The sequence below is a fragment of the Nannobrachium achirus genome (assembly GCF_963921795.1).
Source record: "Nannobrachium achirus genome assembly, chromosome: 7".
In the NCBI taxonomy this organism is placed as follows: Eukaryota; Metazoa; Chordata; class Actinopteri; order Myctophiformes; family Myctophidae; genus Nannobrachium; species Nannobrachium achirus.
The window spans coordinates 24,115,739-24,127,958 of NC_137816.1; the positions used below are offsets into that span (position 1 = coordinate 24,115,739).

Here is a 12,220-nt window from a genome sequence, read left to right on the forward strand (position 1 = left end):
AGCCCTACTTCATCATCTTCATCGTGTTGCAAAAAAGTAGTGAAATATTTTCACTATTTTAAATCTGTATCCTACTAATAAAGGAGCAAACTCACGCTCTAACGCTCTAACGCTCACGCTCTAACGCTCTAACGCTCACGCTTATCTACGTTTATCTATTCACTCGCTTCAGCAACTGATCCCAAAGTTCACATGGTATTGGCCATTAGCATTATACCAACACTGACGGAGCCCGAATTTCATTTCTCCCAAATTAAAGCAGTTTTTTTAGCGTTTTCTTAACCACTTCTGTTGAACTCTGCTGTCTGTTGCCAGGGTTACGGTCCGTTCCTCCAGGCCATGGGATCTGTAGCCCCACACACACACACCCCTTTCTCTCACAGTTAGGAATGTTTCTCTCTCTCTCTCACACACTTTCACCGGGTGCGTTTGACATATTTTGGAGCACATATCTTCGAACGGGTAAGGTCTAGTTTTAAATAATGACAAAATAAGAAAGGTTTTGGACGTACAAGGTCTCCACCCGACAACGATTTGTATGTACTGCATGTGCACAAACATATGGTGTTTTCATTCTGCGGCAGCTGTACAGTGGTGTAAGTACAGTACATTTACTAAGGTACTGTACTTGAGTACAATTTACTTGAGTATTTCCTGTTTTCAGTACTAACAATTCCAAGCACTTGTACTGTAACTAGCCAATACCAAACCTTGCATCTAAACAACATACGATAACATACATTATTAAGCCCTTGTCTGCGATGCATTATACTTTTTTTTTTGCTGTGATTTTAAAGAACAGAGTTGTCGCAGACCTGCAGTTTTCTGTAACCAAGTATATATGTTGTGTAACTACTGTAGCATCTATCAAAAACTATGAATGAGGAGTGCTAGGGGTCGGGAGGTGTATGTCTGAAGAGGTGAGTTTTCAGTGGGAAATGTGGAGTGAGTCTGCAGTTCTGATTGGGAGGTGTGTGTACGCGCCTGCGTGTTTGGTGGTGGGGGGTATTACACATCTTAGGAGCCAGGAGGGATTAGGATATAGATCGATTGAAGCTTTGACCAGGGTGTCGTATGGTGCAGGGGGGACAGACGTCATACAGACAATGTTAGCAGATCTAAGTCTGAGTCATGTCCTGGAGGAAAGTTGGCGCAATGCCCTTGATCTCTTTGTTCAAAATGTTTATCTGTTCTACATGAAGAAACAGCTGGGAGATGTGTGGAAATTAAAATGTGCTTTTTACTTGCATTGCTTAAGAAGAAGCCCTGGGCTAAGCTAAACCCTAGGCAACGGAAAGGGCCCAGGGCTAGCTTAACCTCGTATTTATCAACCCGCAGCTTCTTAGAGTAAACCCTACTGGGTTTAGGATTCACACATGAAGAGTCAGAGCCCAGGGGCTAACGCCGGTAGACTGCTGAAAGCACACGACTTGTTTACGTTCAGCGCGAGCAAGCAGACCTCTTTGACTGAACAACAAACATTCCGTTCCTTTTGTTTGTAAAACCTGCTTTCACAATAGAGTGTTAACCCCGGTGTTTGGAGGGATAAACCCCCAAAGGTCGAGGACAAGGGTGTCACACCAAATTCTGGGCCCTGCAAGGATTCACTCACATGCTGTGCTTTAACTATTGAAAAATAGCAGATATACAAGCTCACAGCGCAGCACCGACCTATGTTTCCGAAACCTATGTTTCTATGTCAGTGGTGCTCAAACTTTTTCATGTGAAGGACCCCCAAAATGATATGTATTTGGCCCATGGACCCCCATCTCAAAATATTTCGTTCCAGGGACCCCCCCAGAAGCAAAATATGAGTTACAAATGTTCGCTTAAAAAATACATATATTCAAAGATTTGCACACATTTTCACGACTTTTCAAAAATAGCAGATCTACAAGCTTACAGCGCGGCACCGAGTGCCGCGCTGTGAGCTTGTATATGTGTGTTATTGTGACGCCCCTTTAGGAAGCCCTAGGGCTAGGCTAAGGGTGGGGGTATCGTCTCTGTCAGGTGGAAACCTCATACAAGTATGTCCAAAACTGCAGTTTTTCAGGATTCAAATTCGAAAACCGCAAAAGTAGCAGATCTACAAGCTCAAAACGCTTTGCTTCGTGCCGTGTTTCGAGCTTGTGGATCTGCTACTTCTGCTGCTTTTATGTGACGCTGTAGTATGATCAAGTAGGGTGTTAATTTGCGGATAAAAAACTAAAAAATGTTTAAATATGAAGATAAGAGATTTCTGCCCGACAGCAACAATATTCAAAGTTCTTGTACGAAAAACACTATTGGCTCAGAGCTTGTCTCTGGAGCCAGACTGTTGACTCACAAAATGTTCGAATGTTTGCGTGCGTGCGTGCGTGCATGGATGCTTTTTGTGCATGGTAACATCAGCAGTACATCTTACATTGAGAACTATTTGAGGATAACCTTTACACGGTCTTGGTTGTACTCCTATAGGCTGCGTGTGGAGATTGAACGGTGGAGTTGCAAAGCACCTGAGCAGCGCGTATTTGTCAATGTGAGACTGGTATGCAAAACCAACATGCCCTGCGTCTCCTCCCCTCACACAAGACATCAGAGGGGAAATATGGACATGAGTTCACTGACCTGAGCTTACTCTTTGTGGGCACTAACAGAGGACTAAGAGTATATGCTACTGCCAATCACTTTTGGAGCAACGGAAAGCTCCTGTTCTAGTATGAGTCAAGGGGTTTTGTAACTAACTGTGTGTGTGTGTGTGTGTGTGTGTGTGTGTGTGTGTGTGTGTGTGTGTGTGTGTGTGTGTGTGTGTGTGTGTGTGTGTGTGTGTGTGTGTGTGTGTGTGCGTGTGTTACAGAGATTTGCTTGCTGACTCGAGGCAGGAGGACGGCCAGCGTGCGAGCAGACACCTACTGTCGCCTGTACTCTCTGTCTGTGGACAACTTCAACGAGGTGTTGGAGGAGTATCCCATGATGAGGAGAGCCTTCGAGACCGTGGCCCTGGACAGACTCGACCGCATCGGTGAGATATATATACGTTGGACAGTGGTTCCTCAAACATGTTCATGTCAAGGACCCCCAGATTGACACACATTAGCCTGCGGACCCCCATTTGAATAGATATGCCAGGGACCCCCATTAGAGAAGATTTTTACGGCTATAGCAGTGATTCTTTAGCCTCGTAAACCAGCCTCTGTGAGTCTCAACCATTCTCAACCAATTTCAAGGACCCCCAGTTTGATATGCATTAAGGCTACAGACATTGATACTATTTTGATCTCTGGGACCCCAAACTGCACAGTAGAATCATCAGTCTTAATTTAACTCTGAGTTACAGACACATAAGGGTCCATTTGATTTAACTATCAATAAATCATTTGGCTGGGGACCCCCTGGAACCCCCTCAAGAACCCGGAACCCCACTTTGAGAACCACTGGTTTAATTAAGTAAATATCAATACCACAATGTAGAAATATTCTGTTAAAAGTAAAAAAATAAAATAAAAAAAAAGTCCGGTATTCACAATTTACTTGAGTAAAAGTAGAAAAGTATTGGCTTCAAAATATACTAAAATGACCAAAAGTGAAAGTACTCATTACGTAGACCAGTGTTTCTCAATCTGGCTCGAGTACCCCCTTTCCCTGATCTCTGAATCCAAGTACCCCCTTTACCCGACAACACATTTTTTCTCATAAAATTGCAATTAAGCCAATAAATAGTGGTAGGCCTATATGAAGCTATGATAACCCCCCATTTCAAGAATATAAAATCACAAATAAGAAATGGAGTGAAAGAGTTTAAAACGGTGACTCCTGAGCACTGAGCAGATTTGTTTTCAACACTGTGGCCAAAACATTTCAGTCCAGTTTTCATGTCAATAACTTTAAAACATTCAAGCACATCCCAGGTGCCTGGTACTATGTACAGTAATTTGGGGTGGCAACTATCAGGCTCACCAAGTTTCTCCATGTGTCATCACTAAACATAGCAGTGGTTTTCCCCCTCCTAATTCAATGGTTTTTAATTATTTAACTATGAATAATATAATCATGATTTTTACTTATTTTTGGGAGGGCATTTTCGAGTACCCCCTGTAGTACCTCCGCGTACCCCTAGGGGTACACGTACCCCCATTTGAGAAACACTGACGTAGACCCATTTCACACGAGTTTTCAAAATGCATACAAATCTTTTGAAAATAGCCACGGCGGTTCATTGTTAAATAAGTAACTAACATCGACCTCCATTGAGTCTCGCCTCAAGCGGGGCCAAAGCGTATAAAAGGAAGCCTCAGAAACTCTTTCCAGATGCATTTCTTTGCATTCTCCAGTCAGAACACGCAGCGTTGGTAACCTCGGTGTAATGATGCCCTGGAGGGGGACTCACTTTTCTGTGATTATCCTTCTCACACCTCCGGCACGCGGCTTGCATCACCGTTGCACCACCGAACAGAACAGAGGTTCACACACTTCTCTGGTATTAATGCTATAGGAAACATTACTGACACCATATTGAACCCTTCTTCTACCAATGCCCCTCATTTGTGACACAAAGTGTTGTGAGACCAGCACATACTAGGGATGGGATGGGACGATATGAAAATGTCATATCACGATTATCGTGACAAAAGCAATCGCGATTTACGATATTATCGCGATAATGAAAATCCATCATCCTGGGCGGAACATTTGCTAAAAAATCGCCGATCTACAAGCTCACAACGCATCGAAAAAAAGACTGTATCAAGTACGTACAGTATATTATAAGTACCTTTTACCAATTATAGAGGGTTTACATGGTACCGGATATGAAGCTCGTCAAATAAAATGTGAATTCCATCCAAAGTGCATAACGGATGACGATTTCACAATAAATGTAATCTCCACGATATACTATTATCTTGAGTGTTTTTTATCGGGATAAACGATAATATCGATTATCGTCCCATCCCTAGCACATACTAGACAGATGTGTCAGATCAATCAGTTCACATTTGACTGGCCATCCATGCAGCCCATATGTTACCCATAGATCCCATCATCATACCCTATATGGAAACACTGCGTGCTATGAATTGATGAAGGTTACAATGCCCCTGTGTGTGTGTGTGTGTGGAGCCGCACACGCATTACATGGACTGCACATTTAGTGAGTACTTTCATCCAACCATGATATACTATTTTCAGAATACGTACTGTAAAGGTGGTTGCACACTGCTGCGTTTTTCGTTGCGAAAAGCATTTTTCAGGGCAAGGAGAGAGAGAGAGATAGAGAGAGCAAGGGACCGAGTGGTGCGCGAAACGGGCGGCAGTGTGCAAACGTGACTGACATAACGTGAGGTTGATTTTTTTATTTGCGTGCTCCGAAATTCACTCCGATATTCGGACCGAAAAACGCAGCAGTGTGCAACCACCTTAAGTCCCCAGTTGGGATTTAGAACAGTAAACCTGATACGTTCATATCACTCAGAACTTTCTGGAGTGTTCATGTAACAACTTTCAATCAGGCATTATTTGATCAAGTCATTATCTTTTTTTCTCCATTTCTTCTTTTATGTTAATTAATTAAATGGGGCTTAAAATGAAAGTGTACACTGTAATGTAAATGACCACTGTATAGACTCTGCTATGCTTTACTGAAAATGAGAACACTGTGCACAGTGTGCAGACTGCATAGTAGTCTGTTATGCGCCTGACTGCATAATGATCATATTATTTACGTTTTTGTTGCTTTATTCATATTATGAACACCAACCTACTTTCTCACCTTGGTAAATTCCCAACACATGCACCTGGTGATTCAGCTGAACTTCCCACGCATTGGAATCGCATTTAAAACATTTTGTTTTTTACATTTACTGACAAAGAATAATGTCATATATTTGCTATGTTTCCATCACACCATTGTGCGACAAAGATAGCTTATTAAAGTTGTTAATAAGACGAAGTTGTTTATCAATTGTTAAAAGACTAATTGATTTAGTCTATAAATTATATACAGTATATATAGAAAAAATAAAAACTATATTTATACCTTGTCTCTGTTGGGTGGAAACCTTATATCTCCAAAACTGTTACTTTTCAGAATTCAAATAAAAAAAAAGGTCGAAAATAGCAGATCTACAAGCTCAAAACACATCGCTTTGTGCCAGGCTTTGAACTTGTAGATCTGCTACTTTTGATACTTTTGTGTGATGTTGTAGTATGATCAAGTAGGGCATTAATTTACAAAAATACAAAAAGTTAAAATGTGGAGATAAGAGGTTTCTGACCGACAGCAACAATATATGTATATGTATTTGCCTACTTATCAAGGAAGGGATAAGGTGCTAGTCTACGGATAAACGTGGCTTTGTGCTTTACGCCAGCAGCTCTAGTGTCTCTCACACGTATTCTGGTATGAGGGTCGGTTTGGAAAGCCCTGACTTCACTTAAACATACAATTGATATTCTCACCGTCTCTTGTCACTATTCCCAGCTCAGCCCGGGCAGATGAAAAATTCACAATGGGAGGCATGCTTCTATCATCTCTCAAACCCTCTCTGCATGCTGCCTGAACGTTTCTTTTTTTTTTATCAAAGGCTATGTTTAGAATAGAAGATAGTAGAAAAGGCTTCGGGGCTACTCTCTGTAGAAAATGGCCGCTTTGAAAATGAAGTTGGTAGGCTGATAGGGATGTTTCCGTGAGACCACGCGTTCCCCTCTCTCTGGTGTACAGTTAAGTGCCGTGCACACAAAAGAGATTATGACAGTCACTGTTCCTATAAGCCCTCCTGCAGAACAAAGTACTTCACACAGCCACGACTGAGATAATTAATTACAATGAAAGACTGTTGCAATCGGATCGGAGGTATGTGGCCCTAATGGAGGGTTTAGGTCCAGATATGGAGTTAGCCACCAACACAGTGCCTCTCCTAATCACCCACCCACCGCTCATATCAAGACATGGAGAGATTGATCCATGCCTAATTACATTTACTGAAACTTAGGGTGGGTTTGGGGGGGGGGGGTTGGGGACAGCATTATGTAGATGCAGCAGCACTGTGAATCAACATGACATCAGAGATCCACAGGGAATCCATATTGTTATTGCGACCGAAGGTCTCAGTTTATTGTGTGAAACGGCACATGCTGACTCCGTCCGTCTGGACGTGTACACTTTTTTACGGTCTATGGGTTTGCCGCTCTGATGTCAGGGGAACCACACTAACAGAATGGGTTTGCCGCTCTGGCTTCACTGTGATGTCACAATAACAGAATCCCGTTTATGCCCATATATGGAGTTCCCTGATGTCATCGATATTAAGCCCATATCTAACAGGACTTCATATGGGAATGCCCATATATGGAGGCCACATCGGCCACATACCACACTAACATAATCCATATATGGCCAAGACAGCCCATATCTGTGTGGCTGGTTCTATAGACAGGGATCTCCATGGGCATAAAAGGGTATGATATCAGATGTCATAGACATCATAGGACTTTCACATAGAATAACTGAGTAAGCATGTTTGGCCTCTCACAGCATATCTCCATATACAGTACATGGATCTCCATAAATGGGTACCAGGGGTCTCCATACAGGGGTAACTGGTCTGATATACATCACTGGCCAGATGGCCAAGACATGGTGCGAGGTCGCTTGTCGCCCTGAGGCGTCTTACTAGTTAATAGACCCTGTCTTTTTTTATGGTGAAATTACTTGCACGTTAGCTGTGGCTGGGTGAGTAAAATGCCAGTACGTACAAATCTCTGCTGCAGATCCATTGATGTGAATTGATCTCCTCTATATATTGAGCTACTCCCTCCTGGATGCCATGGACAGCCGATGACAGAGAATACATTACCGTCACCCATTGTTGCTGTCGGGCACAAACCTCTCATCTCCATATAACTGTTTGTGTGTTTTTTGAGCGGTGGTCACAACGCTCCTATACGTGGCCGTGTGTGTGGGTATGTCTGTCTGTCTGCGTGTCTGTCTGTCTGTCTGTCTGTCTGTAGCCTACAGTACCTTTTTTGACCACACATGTTAAGGGAGGGGCGCTGTTGTTCAGGCCAGACCAGACCAGAGACACACACACACACACACACACACACACACACACACACACACACACACACACACACACACACACACACACACACACACAATGGATGGATACCAGTGGCGGCCTGAGTGACATGCATTTTATTATTAATATTTTGTTTAATATTGTTTTAATATTTTTTATTATATATATACAGGTATATATATATTTGTTTTGCTGTTGCGCAGCCTCCACGACCACCGCTCAGTTCACACGGGTGTGATTTTTATTTTTTTATTAATGCCCTACTTGATCATACTCAGCATCAAAAGTAGCAGATCTGCAAACTCGAAACGTGCCGCTTCGCGCCACATTTTGAGCTTGTCGATCTGCTACTTTTGCTGAAGTTGAATCCTGAAAATTAACACTTTCGGACATTTGAGGTTTCCACCCGACAGCGTCACCATGCAAATAGAGCATATAAGCTCTGCCAGTTCCCTCGGTGTGAGTGACTCGCGTGCTTTTAGCCCAAAGCTCTGGCTCCTATGCTATGCTGTGCTGTTTGTTTTTCTTTCCTGTTATCTCTGACTCCGCGGTAAGAGGCTAGTCAAACACATACAGTAACACACACAGCCTGGAGCTTAAGCTATATCGCACCTTCCATTTAAGTTCCGTTTGGTCATTTCACTCTCACTTCTCTCCCATACACTAACATCGTTCCCCCTCTTTTCGTCGACTCCTTCCCTTGCCATCTGAACTCTCTCTTTTGAATTTCAGCTGCAGTACGCGTACATTATGTTCGGCTCTCGTCTCGTCTCATTTTTCTTTTACTTCTTTTTTTCTTAACGTTGTCCTTACACTGGAGAGGGATGGGTCTGGTAAAATGCTATTCAAAGGGTTGTCTGGGATTCACACGTTCACGGTTTCTTTCCACACTCTTTAATATTCATCGTGCAGCAGCCTTGGGCTGAATACTCTGTGTACTTTTGTCGGGGAAATGTGCTGCTTATTATCATACAGTCACAATGAGAGTCAGGCTGCATGCCTTTGTGCAAGATAAGCTACTAACTGATTTCAAGATCCCGGATGATTATCTCACCACTCTCATCTTTCTTCTCTCCCTGTTTGTGTTTGTCTATGTGTCTTGTGTTTGTTTCTACGAGTGTGTGTGTGTGTGTGTGTGTGTGTGTGTGTGTGTGTGTGTGTGTGTGTGTGTGTGTGTGCGTGTGCGTGAATGTTTATTTGTGTGCGTGCTCCTGTAGGTAAGAAGAGCTCCATTCTGCAGCACAAGGTGCAACACGACCTGAGCTCCGGAGTGCTGAACTACCAGGAGAATGAGATCATCCAGCAGATTGTGCAGCACGACAGAGACATGGCCCACTGCGCCCACCTCATGCAGAACGCTCCGCCCCAAGCACCTCCCTCCCCTACGCCGGTCATCTGGGCTCCGCTCATCCAGGCCCCCCTGCAGGCAGCTGCTGCCACCACGTCGGTAGCCATCGCCTTGACCCACCACCCCCACCTCCCCCCTTCACTCTTCAGGCCTCCGGTGTCTGTCCTCGGCTCCTTGAAGGACCCGCCTGTCCGGCTAAAGAAGTTCCCTACCTTTGTTCCACCCTCTGTGGCCTCCGGCTCTGCTGGGGACTCTCCCTCTAGTACCCCGTCTAGAGTGCAGACTGGAGGGGACATGCCTTTGCTGGCCGCCTTCCGGGCCCAACAAGTGGCGTCGGTGTCGGGTTCAGCTGGTTCCAGCCAGCAGGCGTCAGCCAGCGGAGGACAGTATGGAGCTAGTGTGGCTGGAGCTGGAGCTGGGGCTGGGGCTGGGTCTAGTGCAGGGGGGGCGTCTGCATTCCCGTTTGGACCATATTCCTCCTCTGGTTCCCCTTCCTCTAGCACGGCCCAGCTGCACCCTCAGCCCCAGCATCAGCAGCCGTTTCGCTCCGGTACCCCGCCTCTCTCAAACCTCTTCCACCAGGGAGCCTCAGGTGGGAGCTCCAGTTCAGGGCTAAGTGGAGGGGGAGGTAGAGCCTCTGGCGGGGCTGCCGGGTGGTCTCCTGGTGGCGCCGCTGGATGTTCTGTGGAAGGGGCCACCGGAGGGGCGGCTGGAGTTGACACTATTTGGATTGCAGATGACTTTACAATCGGAGCCACGGCAGGGGCGTCTGGGGAGAACTTTAGAATGGGCAGAGCTTCCCGTGGCTCCATAGGAGGGCTTTCTTGCGGTTCAGTGGGAGGAATGTCTATTGGTTCAGTGGGAGGAGCTATGGGAGGGTCGATGGGAGGAGCTTCTGGTGGATCACTGAAAAGGCGTTCTAATGGATTAATGGGAGAGCCTCCTGGAGGATCGATAGGGGGAGTTTCTGTTCCATGCATGGCAGGGGCTTCTGGTGTATCAACAAGCACTCATTTAGCAGGAGGAGTCGTTGGAGGACACAGAGCAGAGTCAACAGCTATGTCTGTAGGGAGCCATATAGGAGGGACTGCAGCTAGTCATACAAGTGGGGCTTCAGGTGGAATGGCAGCTGGAGTTATGGGTTCCCCAGGTTGCCAGAGTAATGTGAGCCCCATATCTACAGGTTCGTCCAGTCCCATGCCCAGTCAGCTGCTCCATAGCCAGCCACTCCCCAAGCCTCCTCAGGTGGGCTCTTTACAGCAGTTTGCAGGGGGAGGACGGACTTCTAGTGGCCTAAACCTGTTCCAATCACCTACTCAAGGCTCACCATCTCCCAGTAAAGGACAACATGGTCAGCCTGCCGAGGGCTCACCGTCTTCCCTGGGTCACTTTAGCCTGACAGGCTTACAGTCTGACTTCCTGCCTCACCAGCTGTCTCTGGAGAGGTCTGCCCTGGCCTCACTGGCACAATATGGCTCAGCCAATGCATCCCCTTGTCTCACCCCGCTGGTGCCCAGCCCCACTGTCCAAAGCCCAGTGACAGGCAGGACTTTCCACTTCAGCGACCCCTACGGCGCCACAGGGTCCCACAGCTCTCTGCTCATACCCCAGTCCTCTCTCCCCTCCCAGCTTCCCGGCCAGTCACATGCTGCTGGAAGAGATTCTCCACTCGGCCGCTTCTCTGAGGACATGAAACTGCTGTCCGGCTCCCATTCTTCCTTACCCCAGGAGGTATCCCAGGCTCTGGGCCACCTGGCCCCTCGCACCTCCATGGACACCGGATACTACCCCTCTCCCTTCTCCTCACCCACTCTGGCACCCAAACCAAGTAGCTTGGTACCGGGGCACATGTCGACGCCTCCCGTCCAGTTATCCCCCGGGCACCTGCTGCACCAGACTCAGTCCCCCGCCGTGCCCTCCTCGGCTCTGCCGCCACGGAGAGATTCCGCCGCCTACCCCTCAGAGCCAGAACCTCAAACTGTCCGCTCCAAACTCCCCTCCAATTTGTGAGGTTTGATCACACCCTCTCATGCTCTTCTGAAAAGAAATGCAGACTAACAAACCTCCCTGTGTGGCTAGCTGTGTTCTTTTCTTTCACTTCTTCAGCCTTCACTGTGTTCCAATTCTCTCTTAATTAATCTTAACTTTAACTGTGATTCAAAAATATGAACCAGGTAACTCTTAGTTTTCTTTTTTTTTTTTTGCTTTGTCCTCTCCTGTCTTTTTTTATTCATACATATATAGATAGAGATATATTTAAAAGATACATTAACATTAACCAAGGGACTGGGAGGGTGTGAAATAATATCCCCTTAAAAAGACACTTTCATTGTTTCTATAACTATGCCAAATTCATCTGATGAGGTTTTGGGACAGACCATTCAATGGACTGATGACACAATAGTTCTTTTTCTGCAGGAACCTATGCACTAATACCTGCATGTATAAAGGCTTTTTGTGTGTTTCAAATCAGATGGGTGAAAAAAAAGAAAAGAAAAACTGAATCTAACTTTTTAGCTGAAAAAGGCCGTCCTTCAAGACAGACAAACTCCTTTACCATTCTACATGGGATCACATATTGTTGATCCTCAAATGTATCTATTAGATTGTACTTATTTATCCCTCTGTATAGACTTTGCAAAACATTCTGGGGTTGGGATATGTCGGTAGAGGAGATTTTACGAAACCAAAAAGACTTGTCCTGTGAGGAAATCAATCTGCCTCCTGCTCATCTAATGGTTTTGTTATTATATATTATTATTATTATTATTAACCTCTTAAATCCTATATTTAGTTGTCTGGAGTCTCCCAGGAC

General features: G+C 45.4%; 1 protein-coding gene across 1 annotated transcript in view; it reads left to right on the forward strand.

Annotated features, from left to right (window-relative positions):
* Positions 1-11,415, forward strand: part of hcn4 (hyperpolarization activated cyclic nucleotide-gated potassium channel 4) — a gene marked incomplete at both ends in the record, with an annotated part of 189,932 nt that extends 178,517 nt beyond the window's left edge. Inside the window, 2 exons of the mRNA XM_080730125.1 lie at positions 2,837-3,001; positions 9,275-11,415. Of these exons, the coding sequence (XP_080586251.1) occupies positions 2,837-3,001; positions 9,275-11,415 (2,306 nt within the window). The remainder of the gene's footprint in view (positions 1-2,836; positions 3,002-9,274) is intronic.
* Positions 11,416-12,220: the final 805 nt, after the last annotated feature.